The 27,096-nt window shown below is 35.0% G+C and overlaps 1 protein-coding gene across 4 annotated transcripts; it reads right to left on the bottom strand.

The window, feature by feature from the left end:
- Nucleotides 1-907: 907 nt before the first annotated feature.
- Nucleotides 908-25,880, bottom strand: cald1b (caldesmon 1b). Of its 4 annotated transcripts, none has more exons than XM_042752929.1 (17): nt 25,726-25,880; nt 15,517-15,624; nt 8,470-8,589; nt 7,257-7,692; nt 7,093-7,137; nt 6,462-7,010; nt 5,912-5,953; nt 5,731-5,804; nt 5,372-5,630; nt 5,091-5,222; nt 4,934-4,977; nt 4,775-4,850; nt 4,558-4,701; nt 4,320-4,442; nt 2,686-2,754; nt 2,163-2,196; nt 908-1,154 (listed from the first exon to the last, which is right to left on the bottom strand). In XM_042752929.1, exons 2-17 carry the CDS (start codon nt 15,594-15,596, stop codon nt 1,141-1,143), a joined length of 2,241 nt encoding a protein of 746 aa, XP_042608863.1. In that variant the 5' UTR covers nt 15,597-15,624; nt 25,726-25,880; the 3' UTR covers nt 908-1,140. The 4 variants fall into 4 exon arrangements, with proteins under 4 accessions (XP_042608863.1, XP_042608864.1, XP_042608866.1 ...); XM_042752930.1 differs by having other exon boundaries at nt 4,558-4,698; XM_042752932.1 differs by lacking the exon at nt 6,462-7,010.
- Between the last annotated feature and the right edge of the window lie 1,216 nt (nt 25,881-27,096).

Genomic DNA, 27,096 nt, shown 5'->3' with positions numbered 1-27,096 from the left:
GGGTTCTGGACAGTAGGGACAAAAAAAATGCTAAATGCAAATAATAAAATTCAACTATATAATCATGCATAGTTATGAGAGCAAAATAAATAAGCGTATCAATGTGTAAAAGATAAGTGAAAAGACTTTCCACTTAAACACTTGCGTCCAATCAAACTCTACAGTGTGTTGGTGTAAATCCACCTGTCACTTTTTAATATTTGATATTAAAGGGATAGTTCACCCAAAAATTTAAATTAATTACTCACTCTCATGTCGTTCCAAACCCATAAGACCTTCGTTCATCTCCAGAACACAAATTAAAATATTTTTGATGAAATCCAAGAGCTTTCTCACACTGCATAGACAGCAACGCAACTGACAAGTTCAAGGCCCAGAAAGGTAGTAAGGACATTGTTAAAATAGTCCATGTGACATCAGTGGTTCAACCGTAAATTTATGAAGCTACGATAATACTTTTTGTGCACAAAGAAAACAAAAATAACAAATTTATTAAACAATTTCTTCCCTTCTGTGGCAGTCGAAAATACCATAAAGTTCATGTGCATTCTTCCCTTTGCAAACATGCCGCAGCGGATCTGGGTTCTACATCAGATTGTTGGCTCCTGTGTCAGTAGTGTCACATGCATGCGAAAAATCATTCTTTTTGTTTTCTTTGCACACATAAAGTTCTTTCGTAACTTCATTAAATTAAGGTTGAACCACTGATGTCGCATGGACTATTTTAACAATGTCCTTACCACATTTCTGGGCCTTGACGATGGTAGTTCCCTTGCTGTCTATGCAGGGTCAGAAAGATCTTGGATTTTATCAAAAATATTTCAATTTGTGTTCAGAAGATGAACAAATGTCTTTACGGGTTTGGAACAACAAGACGGTGAGTAATCAATGACAGAATTTTTATTGTTGGGTGAACTATCCCTTTAATACATTAATATGCATTATTTGGCTTGTGCATTCATGGTCATTTTAATACATATAAATGTTTTAGTTTAAAGGCTTTTCTTATCTTACAAAATGTTTATTTTGTACTGTACGTTGTCACTTGATTTATAAGATCTGTGTCCTGAAGTTGCAAAATCATGCACATTTAATGGATGCAGCTTCCACTTGGGCTAATCTGGGATCCGTCGGATGTCTTTATTTTCTTGTTCCTGTAAAACATCAGGGAATACGTTGTTAATGTGCTAATGAGTTATCAAAAGAGACAGTACGAGCAAGTTACATTTGCTCTACATATGTCATGTGTATAACTCAGCAGGCTTTTTCAACACTTCCTCAAATACACCAAAGCAAATACATCAGCCGTCCACACCTGTTCCCAGTTATAGAGTTAACACGCTGGTGCCGTGACCCAGACGAATACACACAACTGACATGGTCAGAGGTCTCAAGTTGTGCCACAAGTGCGACAAATACCTGGTACATTGTCATCTATGTCACTTTCAAGGACAAATTCAGCTGAACGACCAGTAGAGGTAGCCGACACTAGCTTCTTTGCTAGCTTTTTTGCTAGTACCTTTGAATTAATAGTAATAAATCATAAAAACAGATTCATGTCAGGGCTCATGTGCTAGATTTGGGTGTTAAGGAGGTTAATGTGACAATGTGATACTTTTATCCTTTCTGTAACTCTGAATATTAAACTGCTTTGCTGCGTGACATCATGCTAATCCAGTGATTTATGGCCATGCAGTGGCACAACAGAACAGCTGCGGCAGAGAATGCAACGCATCATGACACAATGCTACATGGGAGGCGCTGGGTGAAACAAACACATTGGAATTATGCATGACACGCCGACGGTCCAATGCAGGAGAACAGGATCGGGGCTTTAAATATAGTGTGGCATGATATGCGAACGAGAGATTTACAATCTTGCTGGCCAGTGAGGGTCATGACTTCAGACATTTGCTGTCGCCGCACCGTCAGTTTAAACACCTCCCACTGGCTGCTCCACCCTTTTTAGGGAGCAAAGCTACTCATTGGTGTGAAGATATTTTGAAAAATGTATTTTTTTGACCAATGAATGTCCATGAGGGCGAATGTTATTTTTGGACTCCATTTGATTTTCATTGCATGGACAAAAGCAGTTGAAACATTCTGCAAAATATCTTTTGTGTTCCACAGAAAAAAAGCAAAAACCCACAAAGGTCACTCACCATTTGTGACGAATTTACTCTTGGCTGCAAACACCTGAAAAAAAGCAACCCAATAAGTGTGTGATTTGAAAAAGTCCTGCAACTTCAACCCAATCTCACAGGACTATGTGACTATTTTACAAAATGGTGATTTTATATAAATTCATACATTGTGAACTATTGTTTTTTTTGTAGATCAAACCTTTGCCATCCAGTCATATACAGTATAAAATTAACCACTGATATAATACAGACCCTTCAAGATGAAAGGTCTTTTTGGAAACAGGGCCATTGCTTGAATTCATGAGGCCTGTGACCAGTCTTAGGTCTAAAGACATGCTGGCTAACTGTAAAGTTTGTAGATAATTTGAGTAAAGTGAATAACAAACCATAAAATCAACAGGTATCAAACACCACTTAAGTTTTTCCTGTTACACCTCGAGATCTGTCAGTCTTTTCTGGGTCGGTCAAAGGAAACAATCAATGAAATAACTGACTTTAATGGACTTAAACATCATATGATGTTTCCGTCCATTCAGCTTACCTTGGAAGGTGTGGAGCCCTTTGTTTCCCATGGGCCACGAGGTTTAGTGACCTCAGCTGGCTTTTGCTCCTTTCAGAACACAAAATTACACCACCCCAATTAAATTTGCATACAGTAGGTTAATGGATTTTATATGAATGTTTTATGTTAAAGTTTACCTTTCTAGAAGGGGATTGAATAGAAGAAGAGAAAAAAATAACAGACAGCAGCATGACGGGAAAGGGAAAAGGAAAATAAAAGGCCACAGCTAGAAAAGTGGGAAGGAGATGGAGATAAAATCACTTATGGAAAGATATATGATCCTTTCAGTAAAGAACTGAGACTGTTTCAGATGGCAATACCATTGTACAGAATGAATACTGTAAACATGTACCATGTTTTTTACATGGAATTCCAAGGTACTTCAAAGAATAACATAGTGTTACTATGGCACATGCCCAAAAATCAATGGTTCCCAAATTATTTATTAAAGGTAGAACTATAAACATACATATATTTTAAAAATAATATATTCTTAATATTATCTAACTATTAACTATGACTTTTTGAAATTTCTATATACTTTTTAAATCTAATCCATAAATGCAATACACTGAAGAATCACTGGAGGGCCACCTTGTACCATGCAAAATATAAAAGTGTGTATCTAAATTTACTTCAACTTGTGTGAAACCACACTTCACTGTTCATGTGAACGTTTTGAATTCTATAATAGAAAATGTAGATACATAAATAAAGACCATTCTCCCTAACGTTCTGTGGTCTGTGAGCATAAAACATATTAAAACGGATACATGTTCAAATGAAAAGTAAATCTAATTTATCTCAACTCTCATAAATAACACAGTCAGTTTTTAATTATCGTATTCATTGCAAATTGTAGACTCTAACCACATCTATCAAAGTATTTAAAATTTCCCCTTTGAGGTTTGTCTGGTGGTTTTTGTTTTTGTTATAGGTTGTTTTAATAGGTGTATTGTTATTATTGTGTTATTGTTGTCTCCAGTTCTCTTCTTAATGTATGTTTGTATGAGTGACTCTGATCTTGAAGGCTGGTAAAAGAAGCTTAAAATAAACATAGAGCCATGAGTGAAATATAGCTCAGGAGAGAAGGTTGGAGCTGTGCCACATCAATGCAGAGCGAGTTTCAACACTTGACCTTTCACTGATTTCTACAAAAACACTCTTTTTTTGTTTCATGTCAAAGTATAAATGGTTTTTAGGACTGACAAAAACACTACTCCATTTCAAATCCATTAATTTTCAGTTCACAAGATCTCTGGTCTCGCACCAGTTTTTCCACTTCATCAACAGGTGGCGTTAAACAACCATTAAGCTCCTCTCCATGTGAAGAGAATTTCCTATTGACTGCATTTCACTAAAAGCCTAGGTATATGGGAATTTTTTATTTATTTTTTAATAGACAATGAGAAAATGAAGCCTTGGCAAGTAACTGAAATAAGTTTAAACTTAAGCATTAGAATTACTAAAATAACGCTGGCAGATGGATAGACAGACAAAGATTTACAGGCAAAGATTGACAGACAGACAGACAGACAGATACTGTAGATAGATACTGTAGATAGATAGATAGATAGATAGATAGATAGATGTACAGAAAGTGACAGACTCACTGTTTTGGCAGGTGGTTTTTCTGGTTCAGGAGCTGGTTTGGGTTCAGCAGGCTTGGGCTCTGGAGTCTTGGTTTTCCAGCTGTTAATGCGACCAGCCACACCGATGTTCAGACCAGCTGTTTCCTGAGAGGACAGTTAGCAGGAATTCATACTTTTGTTTGTCAAATTAATACTGCTTCATCTGCTTATTTCAGTAATTTTGTACTAAAAATCTCTTCTCTAGTCTCTTCTCTTGTACCTTGGTGACTGGTGGGGGGCTTGCTGGACTCGGGGTGGGATTGACCACATTCCCTTTCTCCCACATACTCTTGATGCTCCGCAGGCTTTCAGCCACAGGTACATCCACGGGAGATTTGGGTGATTTGGTCACTTCTTTGGTCTGCTGAACAATAGATAAGTGTCTCAAACTGAGTTATAAATGACAGGTGGCTGCTCTAGTGTTTACAGTTCCTCACCTGAACAGCAGAAGTGTATTGCTCTAGTCTGTTTCCAATCTTGCAAACTAATGGAGTGTGTGACGTCTTAACTGGACTGGTGTAAATAAACAACAGTATGAACTCAGTGCATGCCAGACCCCAGTACTTGTTTGACTGTTGAGTAAACACACTTCTTACCTTTTTAGAGCAGATTTGTTCAGAAATTCAGCTTTCTCTCCAATCTGTCACAGAATAGTATCACATAAAACACATTATTATAGTACTATGTTCAGAAAATAAGGTAATACTACAGTGCTTTTTTGTAAGAGTCAGAATAGATCATAGAGCCATTAACCTTTGCGGAGGCACCCTTCGGAGCGATGAATGGTGCTTTGCTCCCTTCTTTCGACTCCTCCTTTTGTTTTTTTTTCTCGGCTGCCTCTGCTCTCCTTCGCTCAATCTCTTCCTTCATCTTCTTCCTCTCTTCCTGTTAATTTTAGTGATGACAATGAGACTAAATACTGGCATTCTGCATGTCTGTATACTTAAAAGTACATACTTTTCCAGCACAGTACATACTTAGTAAGCAGAATTAGTATGCAAATTAGCATAATTCGCACAACTTTCTTTTTCTACCTCCTCTTTGGCTTTCTTTTCTGCCAACTGCTGTTTCTTCTGCTTCTCTTCCTCCTCCAGAATCTTCCTCCTTTCCTCCCTCTTCTTCTTCAGCTCCTCGAGCTCGGCCTCGGCAGTTTGCTGCTTCTGCTTCATCTTCTCCAGCACCTCGCTGTCTGTCTCATTCCGCCTGCGCTTCAGCTCTTGAAGCTTGCGTTCTGCCTCCAGCTTGGCGATAGGATCTTGCTTTTCTGTGTCAGGAGAACGCAGGCTGGTTGGACTAAAACGCAAAGAAAAAATGTCTTTATATTAATTTTGGCTCTCCAAAAAATCTGGGAATGCAAATAAAGTAAATGATGAAATGACAAATGAGTCTTTGCCTTAGTGTCTTCTCTGGTTTCTTGGCTTTGGCTGGGCTGTCAGCTACATCTTGTGGCTTTGTTGGCACTTTCAGCTTTGAATGGAGAAACGATGAATATTATTTTATTCTCAGGTTGTGCTGTCATTCTTTCAGTCATAAATGTTTTGGTAGAACTGTGATGTATTAGGACATCAACTTACTTTGTCACGTAAAAAGGAAGGTTTTGGTTTTTCCTCTACAACCTAAAGAGATAAAAACCGGTCACCTTTATTTCTATTAGTGTTAGCAGGTAATTTTTCTAATATAGAAATCAGTGGGTATAGCATGGAGAACTGACCACACCTCATGCAAATTACACAGCAAAAACAGAGCAACACAAGGCAGTCTTGACAGAAATATTGTTTTCAAAACGGCAAAAGTTAATAAAGCAAGTGATAAAAGTAAGTGATGTGATCATAAATGGGTTAATCTCATGAAAACTTATCCATGTGATATTTAAGATTTTTTGGTGCATTTTGACATTCTTATTGCTGTAATAAGTAATAAAATCATGTTAAGTGTATTACAGTAAAATAATGTAAAACAAAAATAAACTGGCATAAATTAAATACAACACATCACAGGTTTCATGAGATTGACGCAAATACTGTGTCCATCCAGTCAAACCAAAAAACACATTTAAAGCTTGGGCTGTGCATAAAGTACATCTGTGATTTCATCTGTGCATCAGTCAAGCTAAGAAGTGAATACCTCCTCCTTTGATCTGACTTTTTCTTCTACGTTGACCTTCTTTTCTTCAGCTTCTTTCTTCCATTTAGGCTTTTCCTCAACCTCTTTCTTTGGAGCCACAGATTTCTCCTCAACCCTCTTCTTTGGGGTTGGTTTTTCTTCAACACTCCTCTTCAGCTGTGGTTTTTCCTCTTCTTTCTTTGGGGTTTTGGGCTTCACCTCAACTTCCCTAATTGATTTTTTTGGTGTTTCTTCAACAGGTACATGGGGTTTCTCTTGCTCCTTCATAAGTTTCTCATCCTCCTTCTTCACTGGAGCTTCATCTTGAATTTGAACCTTCACCACAACAGGTTTTTCTTCAGGTTTCTTTACCTGTTCTTCTTTCTCCACCAGCTTTTCCTCTTCACTCTGTGGTGTAGTTGGTTGTACTATGACTTCCACCTCTATTTGGTCCTCTTTTGTTGGTTCTTTTCCTGATATTTGACTTTCGTCTTCAACCTCTTTCTTTTCTAAATCTGCACAGGCTAAATCTGCATTTGTTTGTTCTTTAGTCTCTATATTAGTTTCTTCCTAAAAATATAACAAATAATTGAAAATATTTTCCGACTATAAATCAATTCAAAGGCATATTAAAATCCTTAGAATCTCATACCTCATTCAGTGCAGCTGGTTCTTTGGGTTTCTCCTCTGTGGATTTCTGTAACAAATGAAGTGTCAGAACAAACTAATATTGTAGAAGCCACATGAAATGCATTGCTAACATACTAAACTTTCATCATATGATGGAATGACAGCAAAAAATTTTGAGGAAATGACCTGTTCTCTGAGGTAGGACCTCTGTGATCTGTCTTCCTCTTCTGGTTCTTCAGTCTTCTCAGGAGATTCTTTGGGTTCCTCTGCCGCTGTGACTGGCACTGGATCCTCCTTTTTTGTGATTGCCTCCTCAACTTCAACGTTGCTTTCCTCTATCTTTTCTTCCTCATTTTTCTCTTCCCTTTCCTTCCAAGAGTTGGTTTCTGAAGAAACATCATTTTGGGAGGACTCTTGTTCACCATTTCTGCCATTTGGGTCGTCCTCTGTGGTGGTGGTGACAGTTTCATCCATGATGGTGGGATCAAGTTCCTTCTGTCTCTCCAAAGCTTCCTTCATTCTTTTCTGTCTCCGCTCTTCTCTTTTGGCGATCCTCTCTAAGAGAGCCTGTTCATCATCCTCAGCTGGTGCAGAACTAGTGATCAAGGAGGACGTCTCTGTGCTGAAAAGAACAAAATTATCAGTATAGTCAACATGTCTTTCCAAAACCGTTAGACCTTTGTTCATCTTCGGAAAACACAAATGAAAATATTTTTGATGAAATCCGTGAGCTATTTAGTAAACCGTTAGATCTTTGTTATAGTCCGTGTGACATCAGTGGTTCAACTGTAATCTTATGAAGCTACAAGAATAATTTTTGTGCGCAAAGAAAATAACAATAATGACTTTATTCAACAATTATTTTTTTGACACAGGACATAGAACCCAAATGTGCTGCAGTTCTGTTTTCTTTGTCCTCGTAGCTTCATAAAATTATGGTTGACCAACTGATGTCACATGGACTATTTTGACAATGTCCTTACTACATATCTGGGCCTTGAACGTGTCAGTTGCGTTGCTGTCTATGGAGAAAATGTCAGAAATCTCTCGGATTTCTTAGTTTGTGTTCTGAAGATGAACAAAGGTCTTATGGGTTTTGAAAGATATGAGGGTGAGTAATTAACAAGAACATTTTTAGGAGAACTATCCCTTTTAATTTCAGCATTTAAAAAAACAAACAATTATTTTAAATCAGAATTTTAGTAAAAAACCTTTTTGTTTGTACAGAAACCTTACAAACAAATTCTTGTAAAGTTTTGTAAATAAATTCATATGTAGGCAAAGTGTATATTTGTTGACAAATCTAATTTCAAGTATTTATACATAAACTTTTGATCAAATACTTTTGTGCTTTTTTTTGTGCAAAACGCATGAGAAAACAGTTTTTGGATGGATCTACCTGTTAGTTTCCGTTGGGGTGTTATTCGACTCCTCATTCTCCATATTGCGCAGGCGTTCCTGACGGGCTCGTCTCCGGCGCTCCCGGGCCGCTTCCTCATCATCATCGTGAGAGTTCATCCTGTAGACGCAGTGGGACACAGACATGTATGTAAAGACTCTCATTCTTCAGTATGAATGCAGACAGACAATACTGACAGATATATGAATGCTTCTTGGCTCAGTGCTGGACTAAGAGCGTGTGGGAAACACACTTCATAAACTTTACATCACCCCGAAGAGTCAATAATGATTATACGAGCAAATGTGAGCTTGAAAATTAATCTACACAGAGTCTACTAAAAAAATAAACAGATTTAAAAAAAAAAAAAAAAAGAGAAATTCCTCATATGTGATACATTTATGCACAAAATGTACATACATAGTCAACACTTATTTTTCTATTATTTATATTTAAATTCAATTATGAATACAATTGCAATTATAAATTATTTTATATATTTATTTAAATTAAAATTTGGTCATGGTGATGAAACAACCACTCGTTGTTTATTGTAATATACAAAAGATATTCTTATAAAAAATTACAGTGGTGCCAATAATGGTATTAAATGGAAATATAATTCTACTAAATGTTTTCTATAATATATAATATAATTTCAATGGTATAACCTTGGTATAAACATAGCAATACAATTCCAATACTAATACGTTTCTGTTGACTCAATTAGACCTTGAGATTCATATAAACAGTTTCTAGTGTTTATTTATGCTTGGCTTGCCAGCTTGCTTAAGATAATGGTCAGACCCAAAAACCTCAACTGTAATGAAATCTTTGAGGCATGGGAGTATACAGAGAGAGATCTGGACTGCAATCTGAGGGGAAAGCTTTGTTAGCATCCTAGCGTCATGGTAAATTAGCAAGATTGTAAACTTAGTTGCCAAATGTACTGGTTTCCCTCAGAGTTGCCTCATTGTTGGGCTCAGATGTTCTCAAATTCTCCGTCTTGCCGCTGTAGTTGAGCGAGTCCGGCCTGGTTTGAGTTTGCCATGGCATGTTGGTGTTTATAAGGCAGTGAGAGCTCTTGAAATGGCCAATTGATGGAGGATAGGTTTTAGTTTTTTCCCCTTCTCCTCTTCACTTCCCTTCACAATCATTTGCAGATGTTGTTGATGGTAGAGAGAAACCCATAACAGGGACCGCAATTCTGTTTCTCCATCCCGAGACCAACAGCGGAAATCCGAAACAATCTGTTCCTCTCAGGGAGTTCCATATGAAAAAGGTCATCCAAAAAGACAGTCAGATGGAGTATCTGCGATTTTCCTGGAAGAATTCAGTCTGTCTTCTGTAAGAAGTGTTGCTGGATGAATACAATAGCTTTCAGACCTCCAGTGTGGCAGATGAAATGCAAGGAGAGATGGAGGGAGAAAGCTCACACTCCTGACAGATACTGAAACATTATGGCTGAATCTTGGAATAAAAGCAGCAGTCAAAACATTCCATAGTCTGTGGAGTTTCCTTAACCTGCTGCAGAGAGATTCAGCACATGACAGGCCAGATTCCCATTGTATTGAAGACCAGGGCTGCCTTGCCTTTCTCAAAAGCTTTGTAAACCAGAGAGGATCGTAGAGACTGCTGGTGCCAATGGGTTCTACAATCTACTTAGGGTTACATTGCTATTGGGAAGCATTAGGTAGTCAAAAATACATAGCTGTGCTAGTTTCATGTATTTCATATCACTCTGTGGTCTCTTTCTTTGCACGTAATGAAATAATTTAAGCTTAAATTAATATTTCTTTTCTCTTTAGTTATAATGTACAGCCAGTCTGTCATGATAACTAAATAAACTACTTCACAGTGATAAGAGATCCCTACTTCTTGGTTATTTTGTTATAATAACAGGATATCACCCACTACATATATCTTTCTTTTTTTAGGTGAATAGATGGTTATGTATAATATAGTGGGAAAAAACAAACAAAACAAAACAAAATGTATTTTAAAGGTAAATTAATGTAAAAATAATGTAAAAAATTGAATTTTAATCTGCCATATTATTTATAACAATATATGTCAATATTTAACTTTTTTTTTTAAGTAAAATAGCAATGATATTTATGGTGAAAATCTATTACCTTTAACAAGACATTGCATGCACTTATACAATAAAGTATTTTTAATATTTAATGTCCATTTATTATAATATACAGTTACTCTGTCATGATAACAAAATAAACTTGTTCATAAAAGACTGCTGCTTCTTTGTTATTATGTTATAATAATAGGATAATAAAATAGGAAATAGGAAAAAATAGGAAATAAAAAAATTAATATATTAAAAATTTAATTTTAATGTGCCATAATATTTGTAATTTAAAATGTCAACATTTGTTTAAAATATGTTATTTTTTATATATAAATTGCAATAAAATTTGTGGTAAAAATCTATATTAACCTCAACTCAGAATCGTCAGAATAGTCCATCTGCCATCAGTGGTTCAACTGTAACATTATGAAGCATCGAGAATACTTTTTGTACGTGAAGAAAACAAAAATAATGACTTTATTCAACAATTTGACTCCTCTGCGTCTCTCCAAATTAGCATAGTACCATTTTGGAGAACATCTGCTGAATGCAAGCAGCTTATGCTCTTCTGTGTCAGCCACGCCACAAGGATGCGCTGTTTTCGTTCAAATCAAAGCATAAATACACATAGAAAACGTATATCCTTGTGGCGCGGCTAACACAGAAGAGCGTACACTGCCTGCGTTCAGCGGATGTTCTCCAAAAAAGCGCTACTGTGATGTGGAGAGACACAGAGGAGACAAATTGTTGAATAAAGTTGTTATTTTTGTTTTCTTCACATACAAAAAGTATTCTCGTCACTTCATAACATTACGCTTCAACCTCTGATGGCACATGGACTATTCTGACGATGTCTTTCATACTTTTCTGGACCTTGACAGTGTAAGTTACTTGGCAGTCTATGGGACAGTCACAAGCCTCCCGGTTTTCATCTAAAATATCTTAAATTGTGTTCTGAAGATGAACAAAGCTTTTATGGGTTTGGAACGACATGGGGGTAAATGAATAATGACAAAATTTTCATTTTGGGGTGGAGTAACCCTTTAAGTACAAAATACAAGTCATTTTGTAATGCACTATGAAAGAAAACACTACAAGAATGTTCCCAGTGGTCCTTGCATTGCTATAGAAAGGCCTTAAATTCATCATGTGACCTTCACTCTCTTACATCCTCTAAAATGCATCAGTTAAAGCCTAAATGATTGGTAAAGTGTTATGTCAATCAAAGAACTGATGTAATATTGAGAAATCCTTTTTGGGACCCTGAAAAGATGAATGAAGACTGAATCCCTATAATACACATATTGATTAAATAAATTAGAAGACATAATTTCTTTGACAATATAGTTGATACTTGAAAATTAAATTGGACAGAATTATGATGCCATCGTTTTGAAGTGGTAATATGCTGAAACTATTGAATAAGCAAATGCATTTATAAAATATGCTGATGCATCTGGTGAGCTGTTTAATCAAGCACAAGGGCTTTATGGGCGGTGCCATGTTCACTTCCAGGTTCTCTCCATTGCTGTTTTGAACTGGAAACCATGACAGGCAGCTGGGATTTGGGGGAGTCCAGATTCTTTAGCATCAATAATTTTTATAGAGAATATTTCTTTTCCAGATATGATTCCAATAAAGTTTGTTTTCTCCACTACAAAGCCAATGGATGTGGTAGAAATGCCTTGAGGTTTCTTTCTTGAGACTCATCCATCTCAATAAAGTTTCTCTCTCGGTCATTCCAGCACATATGCACTGAAGTTTCTGAGACCAGACTGAAATATGACATTGTGCAGCAGAAGTGAAGGATTGTGAAGAAGAGAAATATATTCCCCACAATCAGGGTTTAACATGCACACAATGGGAGAAAGTGTCAGAATACATCAGTTCTCCAGATAGAAGTTATTAAGTAAGGCGTGGTGGTTTTGGCTTGAGTATTTGCTGGACTTGAAATTGATTTCCTTTTCTGCTTTGATTGTTGCCACAATGAAGCTTAAAAGTAGCTTTAATTTTTGTGTGATTTTTTTTTATTTTATTTTTTGTCAGTCCACTTTCTTTTAGTTGAGCTAAGACCACCGGGTCAAAGATAAAAAAGAGTATCTATGAAAACTTTTTAAACCGTAGTGGCCAAGATTCTAAAAAATGTTCTCTTTATATTCTATGGTTTTATATAATTTTTACAAATGTTTTCAAATATATTTTTCTAGGTTAAAAGTATTTTTTAAAACATAAAAATATGAATTCATAAACATCATGAGGGAGGGTGTGGGGAGTTGACACCACATAACATTTTACAACCTAAACTAACATTGCCTTGTCATAATAATCAATCAAATTGTCATTAAAAAAATCAGTAAAAATATTCTGATGTTTTGAGTTTTTGACATTTTTAGTAGTTTTTGTTTTTTGAATTATGTCTATATAGTTTTTATTAAATTTTTATTTTTTAGGTTTAGTTTTTGTTGTTTTAGTACATGAAGTTAAACTAAATGAAAATGAAAAATGTGGCAACTAGCTGAATTAAAGTAAAGTTTTTATGTATGTATGTGTGTGTATATATATATATATAATTTCAGTTAAAATGTATAAAATAGATTTTTTGTAATATAAAATTAATCCAACCTAGTTATTAAGAATTGAATAATACTATATAATATGTTAATATAATTATTTTAATGAAAACAACAGCAAAAAATAATTTTAATGACTGCTGTATCACTTAGTCTTTATAACATTTGGTCTGGACCTGGACAAAATAAATACATCTAAGGTAAGAAATTAAAAACATGCTCATCAAGAAAAAGTGGCAGAATTTTTAATGAAGTGTATTTTATATATTTATATATATATATATATATATATATATATATATATATATATATATATATATATATATATATATATATATATATATATATATATATATATATAATATGTTATCCTTCTTTTCTGAAATTGTATAAAACTACAAATATCCCAGAGGATAAACACTGTAATCTTCTTTATGACTCTAAATATTGCAACTGCAAAGACAGAAAACCATGGAAAGTGTGAAACTGATAGAGTATGTTATCGTTGGAGTATCTAACCACCAAAAAAAAATGAAATGACGCAGATCTTACATTCGTAGCTTTTCCAAGTACACTATACTGTCCATTAACACCACCACCAGCTCCCACAAATACACAAACAATACAAAACTGATCATGTGCATTCCAGCCTACATGAAAATGTGATCATATGTGCTGACAGTCACCATTATGTGCATTCATCTGTTCTCAGTCCCTCACAAAGAGCAGTAAAGCATCTGTCATCTCCAGTGGTACATCTGCGGATCAGTCCTTAAATGGAGCGCTGGACAGTGGGAGAAACTGCAGCTCTCTGTCTATGAGTGGGCCAAGTCATCCTGAACTATAAACACTCTGAACAAACCTGACCTGCCAAACCCACACTCCACATTACCCATGATAATACACAGATTTTATGTACTTCAAGAATTAATATAAAGATAATAAAGTTTTGCAAGCCTTTTTACCATGACCATTTTAAATGTCCATATTTTTCATATTACACAAGAATGTTAATGTTCGCTGCTGGGTAGCACTTGAAGCAGTTCTTGAAATAAAGACGGATTTCCACAGAAGGCTTCCATCAAAACAGAAACACATGAATAAATCTAATCTGGTTTAAACAAACCCAGTGTAAACAGAATAATTGACATTTACTGTTTACAAAAGACCAATAATGCAATGGCATGCTATTTCTCTTTTCTCTATAATGACACTAAACATTTGTCCTTTAGTTAGCTCCATTGGGTCCACATACTACATTTTAAAAATTATATTATATAATAATATTTTCAATAAAATTGAGCCTGCATTGTATTTTCTTGTTTTTTTGCTTTTTGCATTTTTTTTTTTTTTTGCAAAAAAATTCTTAATGTTGATTTTCATTTGAAATTTTCTATAAAAAAATTAAATATATTTTTTATTGATATCAGCATAATTTAGACAGTACAACAAACAACCATGATTTAAAAATAATTTATTATTTAAATTATACATATTTTAATTATAGTAATATAATAAGGTAATAATAATAATTTTGCATTAAAATGATAATTACAGAAAGAATGCTTCATTTTCTTAAATATAATTTCAATTTTTTTTATTCAGGTTTTAAAGCAGTGTGATTGTAGTTGACTAAAACTAAATTAGAAAATTTATTAGAAAATATTGATTAAAAAAATAATTTACTTTGAAATAAACATTTACTGAAATAAAATTTAAAAACCTTTTTTTCATGTAGTTACCTACTTTTCTTACTTTCATTTTGTTTAACTGTATATACTAAAATAACTTAAACTGAAATAAACAATTATTAAAATAAAACAAATGAAAAACAGGACAAATAAAAACTGATTCAAAATATTAATTAACATTAAAAGAGTATTTAATTGATACTAAAATAACACCCTATTGCACTGAGATTTCAAGGTTTGAACATTAAACTAAACTAAACCTTAATTATGCACATCCCATTTTCCAGTCTAACTATTCCTTGTCTGAAAGAAACTCAAATATACATCCAATGTACATCTGTCTAAAATCAGATATGATCTGGATTTACTCTACCAATCCATGAACTATAACCAAGCACTGTAAATGTAGGAAGACATTTACAAGCGTGTCAACCTTTATAAGGAATAGAGAGGCGAGCAGAGGCACGGTTGTTTGGATGACGCAGACACAGGCCTCTCCAACTTGGCCAGACTATTACAGACAGCACGCCGGTGGCTTAAAATAGTATTAAACTCATCATTTGGGATGACAGTGATCTGAATGTTATTGCATCATCTAAAATGATGAATCCTATTTAATAATGGAAGCAACTGAGAGCAAATTAAACATTTTAAAAAAAGAGGCAAATAATGTGTGTAAACTGATGTGTTTGTGACTTACTTCTCTGCCTCCCGCTGCATCTCTTCTCGCTTTTGTCTCCGCAACTCTCTGCGACGCTCAAAATCAAAGTCCTCATCCATGATTCGCACAGAGCTCTCGGGGTACAAGCTGAAAGACAGTCAGACAGAGTGGGATTTATAAAGATTTGAACTGTCCTGAACACTTTAATTCAAAGTCAAGATGTTCCCTGTCAGCTGTTTGGCTTATAACTTACCAAGACCACAACATTCCAGTTTCTTTATCCATTTCCCTGGAACAACTACCAGGAAAGGCAAACTATGCCACACATTTAACTTCACCACTGATCGTCTCTATTCATGGACGTATTATTTTATGTTTCAGTATCCTCCTTAACTCTCAGCTCTTGCCAGCAATGTTTGTATAATGTATAATTTTTAGAATTTATATAATGTATAAGCTATCTTCATATGTATCGTTTAAATCTTGAAGTATAGCATTTCCTGGTCTTCTGTCACGTTTGAGAGAATATCACTCAAATAAGTCACGTTTTTGTGTTTTCCGATTGTATGCCTAACACCGAACAGAGTTAAGGAGGTGGCAAATTTCAATTAACCAGTGCATGTTTGCTTACATTCTCTGAAATTATGAATAATGAATGCTTGAAGGGTAAAGGATGTCATTAAAGAGGGTTACCTGAACAACAATCCGCCAAGACCCAAGTGCCCTCACCAATATAAAGAGGCAAAAATCATCTAATTCCTTGAATTAAATATACCATAACTGGATAATTTGGTGTTTTATCACTAATACAAAAAAATGATGGTTTCCCCAAATAGGTTGGAATCTTATGAAGCCATTGGTTGAACCGAAAAACATCTGTGTTTTAGGCGGGAATCACTAACCTACAAATTGGCAATCCTTACTTTAGTTAACTCTGTAATAATGAACTGAGATGGAAGAAAGTAGTTTAAAATATATAACAGAATATTTAACAAAGAATGTGTCCCTTAAATATTCGTCTTACTTATGTAGTCAATTCTGTGCTACATCATCATCATCTGTGGAGGTATGACGAATCCGTGACGAAGCAGTAATGATGACCTACCACTTTTCCTGAAAAAAATGGCTTTGTAATTTTGTAAATATGTCTGTCAAGCTGTAGATCACCATGGCTAATTCTGGCAGAGGCAAACAGCCATGTGTCAGCCAAGCAGGCGTCCTCATAAAGGTTTGTTTATGTGTGACCATTTGGTACTGCATTGCCACTCGAGTGCTTCTTATTTAATAAAACCTTTTTGGAATGCTATCTAGTGTTCCAAATCCAAACTGCGACTAAAATGATTATGAATGAAACAACAGTTAAAATTGTGCGACAGTTTTGTGACGTGTTAAGTGTCCTCTTGCGGTTCCATTGGATTTCATAACACTAAAAGTGCACTGAAATGCTTTAAAACTGTCTGAACGCGACAACAATGATCGCAAACATGACACTGATTCGTGAAAATGACTCTTTTGGACCGGTTCTTTTTTTAATGACTTCAAATTCACGAAAGACCCTAAAATGCCCACGCGATTGATTAGCGATTTGAATCGTTTTGATGAACTGTGATGAATGATTCCTGAGACAAACATGAAAATGAAACATTTACGAGCCAAACAACGTTTTTAGTTTTGCCTTGAATGTGTTCTGTAGTAGAACAATTAAGTTAAACGTTTATAATTCATGTTGGTTAAATAAAATAATACATTAAATCATTTAAATGTGCATTTTTGAGTGCGGAACAAAAAAACATTTGCAAGTTTATTTTCCTTGTCGTTTGGTCAAATACTTTTCTTTAGCTACCCAAAAATGAAAATGTTGTCATAATTTACTTGCCCTCAGTTGTAATATTTTTTTTCTATACAATGGCAGTCAATGGATAGAAGAAAGAAAGAAATGGGAACAATTTAAGGGTGAGTAAATGATGACAGAAATTTTTATTTTTGGTTGAACTTTACCTTCAAAAAGTGTTTTTGGACAGTTCAAAGTCGATTTAAGATGGACTGTTATATGTCCATTTATTTTTTAATTAGCCTAAAAATTATTTATTAATTAATTTAGTCATCATTTTATTGAACACATTTTAAAACATTGATTAAAATGTATAACTTCTTGCTTCATTTTATTTTTAAGCATCAGTCTGTAACGTGGGGTTTGTTGCCAAGTTCATGCCAAGTCAAGTCTCTGTTTGGGTTATGTTTGTATTTTGGATTACTTTTGGAATAAATCTGCACTTGGGTTCTTAAACTCGCCTTCAGAGGCTTGCTTGTTACATAGTCCTAGTCCTCCGCAGCACTGAAGCCTTTGAATTTTAATACAGTGGGGTTCTGAGAGCACTTTAACATCTGTGACAGAGAACTTGGTTGGATAATTCTGGTAAGGATTTTATAGTCCGTCTCTCTGCAAGACACCAGCCTCCATTTTATATTATAATACCTTTGCATCGATATGGGAACAATTAGGTTGGTGGTGTCACAAAGCCTGTTCTGTGTTCTTGTCTCCATATCACATGTGTGGAGTGCTGGGCCAGACAGAAAGCACCCAGCAGGCTAGAGGTGAGTGGACTCGTTGGACGGCTGCTTCCACTGGAGCTGCAGGCGTGTTTGGTTTGGCTCTCCTCCACAGGCAGAGGAACAAGGCTCTTGCACCAGTCTAAAGAGTCTCCATATGTGCATAAACTGAAAAAGTCCTGTAATGGTGACCTCATGTGAGGGCTTTCTGGGTGACAGACGCATAAGGCTTTCCTGAACCCTTTTAACCCCTGCCTACAACCTGTCACATCTGTCAGCAGAAGGCTGATGTGCTTTGACCACTGGGTTAATGTATTGCAACCACACATAAGACAATATGTATGCAATTTCCTACATTTGCATTAGGTTTGATGTGAGAAAGTGTTGGTGACCCCAGTGGAAAACTAGTGAGTTGATCAGATTTCAGTGGAGCACTTTTCACTGCATTCATCAAATCCGATTTTAACACTTTTGCCAGTTTTACAAATGAAATTTGTGCGATTGCCTGCACTTGTTTTGTATAGGAACCCGTGGACAAGCATCAGTCCGGTTTTACTAAATGTGGTAAAACAGGCATTTAGTTAAAAATTAAATGGTCAGAATGTTATGCATGAGTTCATTCCATAATCTTTTATTTATTAAAAAAATATATATTTTTTAATAGTAATTGTTCTTACTGAATACAAGAATTTTAAAAACAATTTAAATGACAAGCATAGCAATTCGAGAGATAATGATGAAGGCTATAAATGTACATAACTTTTTAATGTTAGATTTCTTTAAATACATTGCTGATAATGTTTTCTTAGCAAAACCATTTAATTTTATTTATATTTAATTATTGAAATGTTTTAAGATATTAAATGCACTTTTATTTGTTTTACATTCCTAAAACTCCTTTATTTAGACTACTTTTTTCAGTTTTAATCATGTAATTGCAGATTTTCATTATGGTCTGTAACTTTTAAACCCCATTGCATGTGTCTGTAGCACTTTAGCAGAATAATATATTTCTGTAATATATTTAGGACAAAACATGAGGACTTGATAAAAGAAATCAACAACTTCAGGAACAAACAGAGACAGTGAAGAATTCAGGAATTTCCTCAATGCAAAATAGCTGTTAAAATAGAGGATAATAAAACCAGACTTAGTGATCTGAAGAATTCAAAGTCATTTTCTTTTTCTGTTCCCATTTCTCTTGCTCATTACAGAACGCTTTTGGGTACAGTGGGCATGTTATACATTTCCCAGACTCCCTTTCGCTGTCCGGTCTACCTACCACGAGTTATCGTCGAGTCAACAAATCATTTCCACATGACGGAGACAAAGAACATATTCTAATTTATACATCTGTGACTGATTCCAGGTCCTGGGCAATTTGCCCTTTTCATGGTATTCAATTTTTACGCAGAGAGTTTGAATCCACTAGACTCCACTAGTATGACCAACATAATGCTTTTGCACTAAAGTACACAAATGGAAAAAAAAAGCTTGAAATGAATCTCATTAGAACTTTTACAGTACAGACTGACAGATCATGTCCAGATCTGTTAAAAAGATTTATATAGCGTATCTTAAGCGCGTAATGGAGTTCCTGTGTGCCAGGAAGTCAGCATTTTAGAGCTGTTGCTACCACCCAGGTAAGACTGGGTGAAGTCGTTTACAATGACATAACGAGGTGTCTAGTGGGTTTTCAATAAAGCTTTATTATGTGCGGACAGGACAAACGTGTGCAGCCAGAATACACATCAGGGCGGATCTACGTCCAAGCCAAAACCAACGAGAGCTGTGCAAGATGCTGAAACGATTTTCTAGTCACTGATAAAGTACCTGCTTTCCATTTGATTTATTCACTTACTCAGACCTTTAGACACCATGAGAAAGGAGTATTTCATTAGGTAGCGATGCTATAGTTTCATCTCTCTTGCATCACTCTGTGGTCTCTTCTTCGTGGTATAATGAAATAATTTCACGTTTAACATTTTATGGTCATTATTTTATTTATTTGCTCACAGTCACAAGATATAACAACTTAGAGGGTTAGTTCACGCAAAAATGAAAATTCAGTCATTAATTACTCACCCTCATGGTGTTCCAAAACCATAAGACCTTCATTCATCTGAACACCAAAAGGATATTTTTGATGAAATCCGAGAGGTTTCTGACTCTGCATAGACCACAAAGCAACTACCACGATCAAGGCCCAGAAAGGTGGTAAGGACGTCATTAAAATAGTCCATGTGACATCAGTGGTTCACCCATAATTTTATGAAGCTACTAGAATACCTTTTCGTACGAGAAAACAAAAATAACTTTATTCAACAATTTCTTTTCTTCCGTGTCAGTCTTTGATACACATTCATGAGAGTTTCATCTTTTATTATGTTAATTTGTTTTTTGTGTGTGAAAGGAGGTCTTGCGGGTTTGGAACGACATGAGGGTGAGTAATTAATGACAGAATTTTGACAGAAGTTTCAGAATTTTGGGTGAACTATCCATTTAACAAAAATTTTAAATACTTTTAGGGATGATCTTCCACCCTTGTTGCTGGTCAAAAATGACCAGCCTACAAAAAATTGCTTATAAATTTCTTGTTATGCTATATTATTACTAAGTATTGGATTGTTTTCTTTCGATTAGAACAGGTTTTGTATTTCTTTTTGAAACTGATAGGCCTCATTGATCTGAACTTATGCACCTCAAAAATGATTAAATTATTTAATATTCTATGGATTTTTTTCAATTAGGCTGACACATATTTATTAATCTTTATTTATTTTATTATTTTATTTTACTATGGGTGACATGGGTTCAAATCTGGAGTCATTTCCCGCTCCCCTCACTCACTCTTCCTGTCAATGCACAAGCTAAAAAACTCACTGAAGTTAAACAATAAACCAGAACAAAGATTTTTTGCTCCTCTACAGCTTATTTGGACAACTTCTGGATTTATGAGGACAAGATGAAAGATTTAACTTATGGCATGCCTGTCATTTTATTCATCAGAATCATCAAAGACCGAGGCAGCGACATGTTGTGTTTTTCCTCAACCCATCTTTTTGATGTGCAATTAGCGTTAGTGCTGGCAATTACACCAAAACCTCAAATCACAACATGCCCTTAGCAGTAGAAGCAGCTGTACATTGGCAGTGAATCAAGCCCTCTTGTGTCCCTTCACTCCCCTGCTTCCTCCGCACCAATCTCCAGATGCACAGGCAGGGGTTTCCCAACCAGAGATGCACTGAATCAATGGCTCGTAAAACTCTGACCTGATAAATATGTGAAGGCTTTTTGTGCCATGACGTGTGTAACAGGACAGAGTTGCTGCTCACTGGTGAGGCCTTGCATAACCAAACATGGATAAAGATGCTCACTCTATGAAACTAACATGGGCTTCAGTTTAGAGTGCAAGACTTGGATCTCTAAACAAGTACTGTATACTACTGGGGTTTCAATAGTTGCAGTAATGCACGATTGCTAATGTTATAGAGTAGGTTATGAAATGCATGATGCATCATGGTTTTAAATTAACATAAAGTAACAAAAACACTTGGATAAGAATACATCAGTGATTAGTCATGACTCTTGATGTTTTAAATAGGCCACATGCAGTAGTTTTGCCCTCTGTTACCCTTCTTTCTGTGTGTAATGCCTCTCATTTCTGTACACCAGCTGTGAAGCATTGAGAATTTGGGGAAATTGGATTATTTAGTGCAGCCCTGCAGGCACTGGAGCACAAACTGTCCAAACTGTAGAGTCTTGATCATCTAAATGAGTCATTTTCTCTTTCTTTCGCTGACCTGCCCATTTCCTCCTGAATTAAGGGTAGCTGCACCTGTGCCCCTTACAGAACAGAAAACCTTCTGTCTCAGAATAACCCCATCATATGTCTTTGTCTAATTTTATGCCAATGGCTACAACCTTTTAGCCACTAGAAATAGTCACAAATGTAATAGATTTCATATATTTTTATTATTACAGGATATAGACACACTGTTAAAAAAGTTCAAATTTTAAAGTCCCCATGAAATCAAAATGGAAGTTTTATGGCTTTTAGTATGAATATGTTATGTATAAGCTAAATAATGACAAAATTCACATTTACAAGACACAAGCATTCAAAACGTACAATCTCCAACTTCTGCTAATATGGATCAATGATTTTCATGACATCACCCTGCACTTCAGCTATTCATCAAACTTTCTGTCCAATCAGATGCTCTCTAGAATTCGAAGCGTCCCACCCCTTAACACAATAAATGTAAAAAGGGGGTCCCACCCTGTCTTGCAATTATTACCATAATTCTCACTTATTTTATAGAAAAAATTCCCTTTTTAGACGGCATTTAAGGCTGCATTTACAGAATCAAAAATCTTCAGTGTCAACTGATTCTTTTCTAATGTAAACTGTGCTGCTTAGTATTTTTGTGGAATCTTTCTGATGAATCTATATGATTTTTTTTACACACACATACAAAATGACCATAACTGTAAATTGCATTTAATTATAATGTGTGTAATCTATTGTCACATTCTAATATATTATTATCATTTATTATGATCTGTCATTTTACATAATTTTTACAGTGCAAACAGAAGCACCAGCTCCCTATTAAAACTCTTTGTCATGCACATACTTTTGACATATGGTGAAGAAGGTGAAGTAAACTTTGAATTACTGCATTGCTATACATTCTTTCAAAATACTACAGACATATGGTCTTCTTAAACCCTCACCAGCATTCAAAGAGGAAACATTTGCAGACTTCTGTCTATTTAATGCATTCCAGCAGACCCCTTCAAGCAGTGTGAGTCAAATAAAACTGGTTTGGATTATAATCAGATCTGTGCTTCCTACATATGACCACAAACAATCGTTTCCAATATGCCATATTCAAGGAAATATTAAAGGAGCTTCACTGTTTAAATACACCATTGGACAGGTGACCAACTGTGACCGAGAATGGTGAGCAATAATATTTATTCCATCTCTTTATTTAGCAAAACAACCCAAAAAGGTAAAAATGATCCCACTTTTAGCTATGTCGAAAATTTTCCAAGTAAAAAAATATTTCCTCTGAGTTTACAAATTGTTTCAAAGGTGCGAAGGAGGTGGACTACAGGACAAAAAGATGCTCAAAAAGGAACCTTAACTACAGTTAAACACATTCCAAATCTCCAGGGCAGCAAGACATTGATCATGGCCAGACAGATCCACATGCATCAAGAAGGAGATGGTCTCATGCCTAGTGGCTTATACCTTGTAAGGAAAAGGCCCATCTTGGCACGCACACGCTTCAGCACCGAAGCTTTTCCACAGCTAGACGCCTGGATAACGTATGATAAACAGTATGTTGTGATGGAACACGTTCAAGGAATAAACCTCAAAACGGAATTTGGGATTTTGGCCTCTCAGCTGCAGACTTCTCTGTACATGTTTGATGGACTTACCCAAAGACAGTTCAGTTTCATCTTACTGTGACCTCACGACTTGAGAATGCTACATGTGCCAATTGTCCATCATCTTTGGTTAAGTGGTACTCCAGTTCCAATATATATATAATTCCATCCCAAAAAATGTTTGCTGCATAATTCAAGGAAGCACTATGGAAACTCGGTCTTCAAATTACCTGCTTTTCAACATCTGGCAGCAGTGAAGTATGTATTAAATGAGCTGCCTAAGGGATTGTGTCTTGTTATATATTTAACTAAACGAATGGTGCTAAAGGTCCAAATCTTCTATCAGGCACAGTTGAAATAACTATAGATTACTTTGAGGACATAGTCTGGTTCATATCCAATTCGCTTAGAACCGATGTCAGGATTAAGCCAAATTAGAAATTTAATGAGTGATTGTGATTTTTAAATGTCTTTATATTAGTTTTGAATATCCAAACTGGAATTCTTGCCAACCAAAGCACCAGTTCAAATAACATTGTGTCTTTTTATGTTGTTGGATGATTCCTTTGAGCTAAATGAATCTATCTGATCCTTGACGGGCCCCTGCTGACCCAGCATCCCTCCCTCTCTGATTTCCCCCTGAGTCTGGGCACTAAGGGCCAGCAGCATTCCCAAGCTCGATCCCATCCCTCTCCGGAAGCACAGGGCAGTACTCCTAACATCCTGCCCGCAGCCTGTGCCAAGGCCCTGTTATCGCCGTGCACTGAATTGCCTCCAGATTCTGTTCAGCTGCACAAAACACACACACCACTCGCTGCTGCGGTGCATTCCACACACTCCTTCATCTGTCACCAGATCTGCACTATGGGATAAAATAATGAGACCTTTTTCAAAAAAAAAAAAAAAAAAAGACTTTGGGTGAAAAATGTGACGTTCTGTGATGATTAATGCTTTTGCAGTGAATTTTTTTATTTTTTTTTTTTATCAAAATGTATAATAATTTGTGTAATGTATAATAATAATAATAATACATGTTGTTAAAATAAATATTTTGGTCTAAAATCTATAATAATAATAATAATAATAATAGTAATAATTTGATTCATTTCTTATGAAAAGTTGTACTTTTTGGCTAAAGTTGTTATTGTTATGATAAATATGGTGTGTGTGTGTGTGATGCTAATTTTTTGAGAAGGACATGCTATATATATATATATATATATATATATATATATATATATATATATATATATATAGGAAGAAATTTTTTTTATTTTTTTATGTAATGTACTTTGGCTTATTGCTATCATTATTAAATATTTATTATAGATTTTTATATATAAAATCATTATTATTATTTTGGCTTATTATTATTATTATCATTATCATTTATAAATATTGTTTTGTTGAAGACATTTATTTTGGCCGTTATTATTAATAATATTTTTTAAATTATTTTATTGTTTTTCTTTAAATGAAATATATTTTACTATTTTTAAAAAATGTATCTCAAACTTTATTACCAATAACTTGCATTACTATTACTATTGGTAGTAGTAGTAAAATAATTGAAACCATTAATATACTTTACTTTATTTTTATTAAAGTTTAGTTGTGACAACTTACCCCATACAGCGTGACAACATGCCTCGCTATTGGCAAATGTATGAATAGATTCTATTCTTCTGGGAAATTACGGTGCATGGAAATGTTCAAATGCCTTATTTCAAGACTTTAACCTAATGTCTATACGATACCGCAACCTACTCCTGGAATATTCACTGTATGTTGTAAAAAATGTGACATCTAGCCCCGGGAGTTAGGATTATTGCCTTTTCTCTCTCTCTCTCTCTCTCTCTCTCTCTCTCTCTCTCTCTCTCTCTCTCTCTGCGGAGCAGGAACTATTTTGAAGTAGTGATGCAGGTGTACTGCTGGCCGTTACATGCGCACAGAAACTCACTGTAAAGATACAAAGGCTGCATGAGCTCATTCTAAAAACAACTAGTAGTTACTGAATTTGTGGGAAAACCTCCAATTAACTTGGACGGTAATTTAAAAGCTAAGGAAATACAAGGATGTTCTTGACAAGGGACCAAGTGGCAGCATTTTCAACATGCAATTAATTTGTCCACCGCAAGAGTCTTGCGCTGCCAACAAATTTAATTTCAGTAAATGATGTTGTCAGCATGACTTTATACGATGAATTTGTGAACAAGAATAATTTTAAATAGAAGCATGTCTATATCAGTTAAGAAAGAGTTTCAAAGGTTAATTTGAAGGACTTGTAACCCTTACCTGTAACGAACTGGAGCGGGTTTCGGCGCGCTGTCCAATTTAGTTTTGAAGTGTGATCGTGCTGCTGAAAGGGCAGCAATGCCTCTACATTTTATAAAATGTGCAGCGGTTCAGACTCCGCCTCTGCTGAGCTCCATCACTTCAAAGCATTTGGCAGCAGTCTTCCAGCGCTTTCCTCCATCCATATGTAGCCTAAAAGATAAATGTCATGTTCTACACTCCTATCTGATATCGCCCCAAACAAGGCAGCTTCGCAGCTTAGCTAAAAATAACATTAAACAAACAAGTTTTTAAAATCAAAATTACACTGACCCTTATGAGCAAGCTACAAAGAAAACAAGATGGTTTGCTAGTCTCTACAACTGCTTTACACTGATTTAAGTTTGTTTTGTTGTAGGCTTTTTTGGGTCAGTGTTAATTTGCTTTCTTTTGTTTGTTGTTTGTTTTGTTTTGGGTCAGTTATTATTTTATTTGGCGTTGTTTTGGGTCAGTGTAATTTTTTGTTTTGTTTGTTTTTGCTTGTTTTTTTGGCTTTGTTTTGGGTCAGTGTAGGCTAATTGTTTTGTTTGTTTTTGCTTTGGTTTTGGTCAGTGTAATTTTTGTTTTGTTTGTTTTATTTGTTTTTGCTTGTTTTGTTTTTGTGTTTTTGGCTTTGTTTTGGGTCAGCATATGCTAATGGTTTTGTTTGTTTTTTTGCTTTGTTTTGGGTCAGTGTAATTTTTTTATTTTTTATTTTTTTTTTTTTTTGCTTTGTTTTGGGTCAGTGTAGGCTAATTGTTTTGTTTGTTTTTGTCTTTGTTTTGGGTCAGTGTAGGCTAATTGTTTTGTTTGTTTTTTTGCTTTGTTTTGGGTCAGTGTAATTTTTTGTTTTGTTTTTGGTTTTTTGGCTTTGTTTTGGGTCAGTGTATTTTTTGTTTTGTTTTATTTGTTTTTGCTTGTTTTGTTTTTGTTTTGTTTTTTTGCTTTGTTTTTTAGGGTGTGTGTTTTTTTTTTTTTTTTTTTTTTTTTTTTGTTTTTTTTTTTTTTTTTTGGGTCAGTGTCATTTTTTGTTTGATTTGTTTTTGCTTGTGTTGTTTTGCTTTGTTTTGGGTCAGTGTAGGATAATTGTTTTGTTTGTTTTTGCTTTGTTTTGGGTCAGTGTCATTTTTTGTTTGATTTGTTTTTGCTTGTGTTGTTTTGCTTTGTTTTTGGGTCAGTCTAATTGTTTTGTTTTGGGTCAGTGTACTGTTATAAGTATAATTGCTTTGTTGTTTTTGCAGCTCCATGCAGTTTATTGTTTAAAAAAAAACTTTAGTGATTTTTGTTAACTAAACTGCAACAAATTGTCTGCTTTTTAGTTTGTTATTTTTGTTGTAAATGTGAATTTAATTT

The sequence above is a fragment of the Cyprinus carpio genome, chromosome B25 (assembly GCF_018340385.1).
Source record: "Cyprinus carpio isolate SPL01 chromosome B25, ASM1834038v1, whole genome shotgun sequence".
Lineage (NCBI taxonomy): Eukaryota > Metazoa > Chordata > Actinopteri > Cypriniformes > Cyprinidae > Cyprinus > Cyprinus carpio.
This window is presented reverse-complemented; position numbering and strand designations above follow the sequence as displayed.

Bases quoted from the DNA above. Each gene is read 5' to 3' on its own strand.
- cald1b (XM_042752929.1), bottom strand. From the start codon at position 15,596: ATGGATGAGGACTTTGATTTTGAGCGTCGCAGAGAGTTGCGGAGACAA. The intron at 7,011-7,092 runs GTATGAGATTCT...TTATATTTTTAG, and splicing joins AACCAGCTGCACTGAATGAG to GAAGAAACTAATATAGAGAC. The intron at 4,851-4,933 runs GTAAGAAGTGTG...TATTTACACCAG, and splicing joins AACAAATCTGCTCTAAAAAG to TCCAGTTAAGACGTCACACA.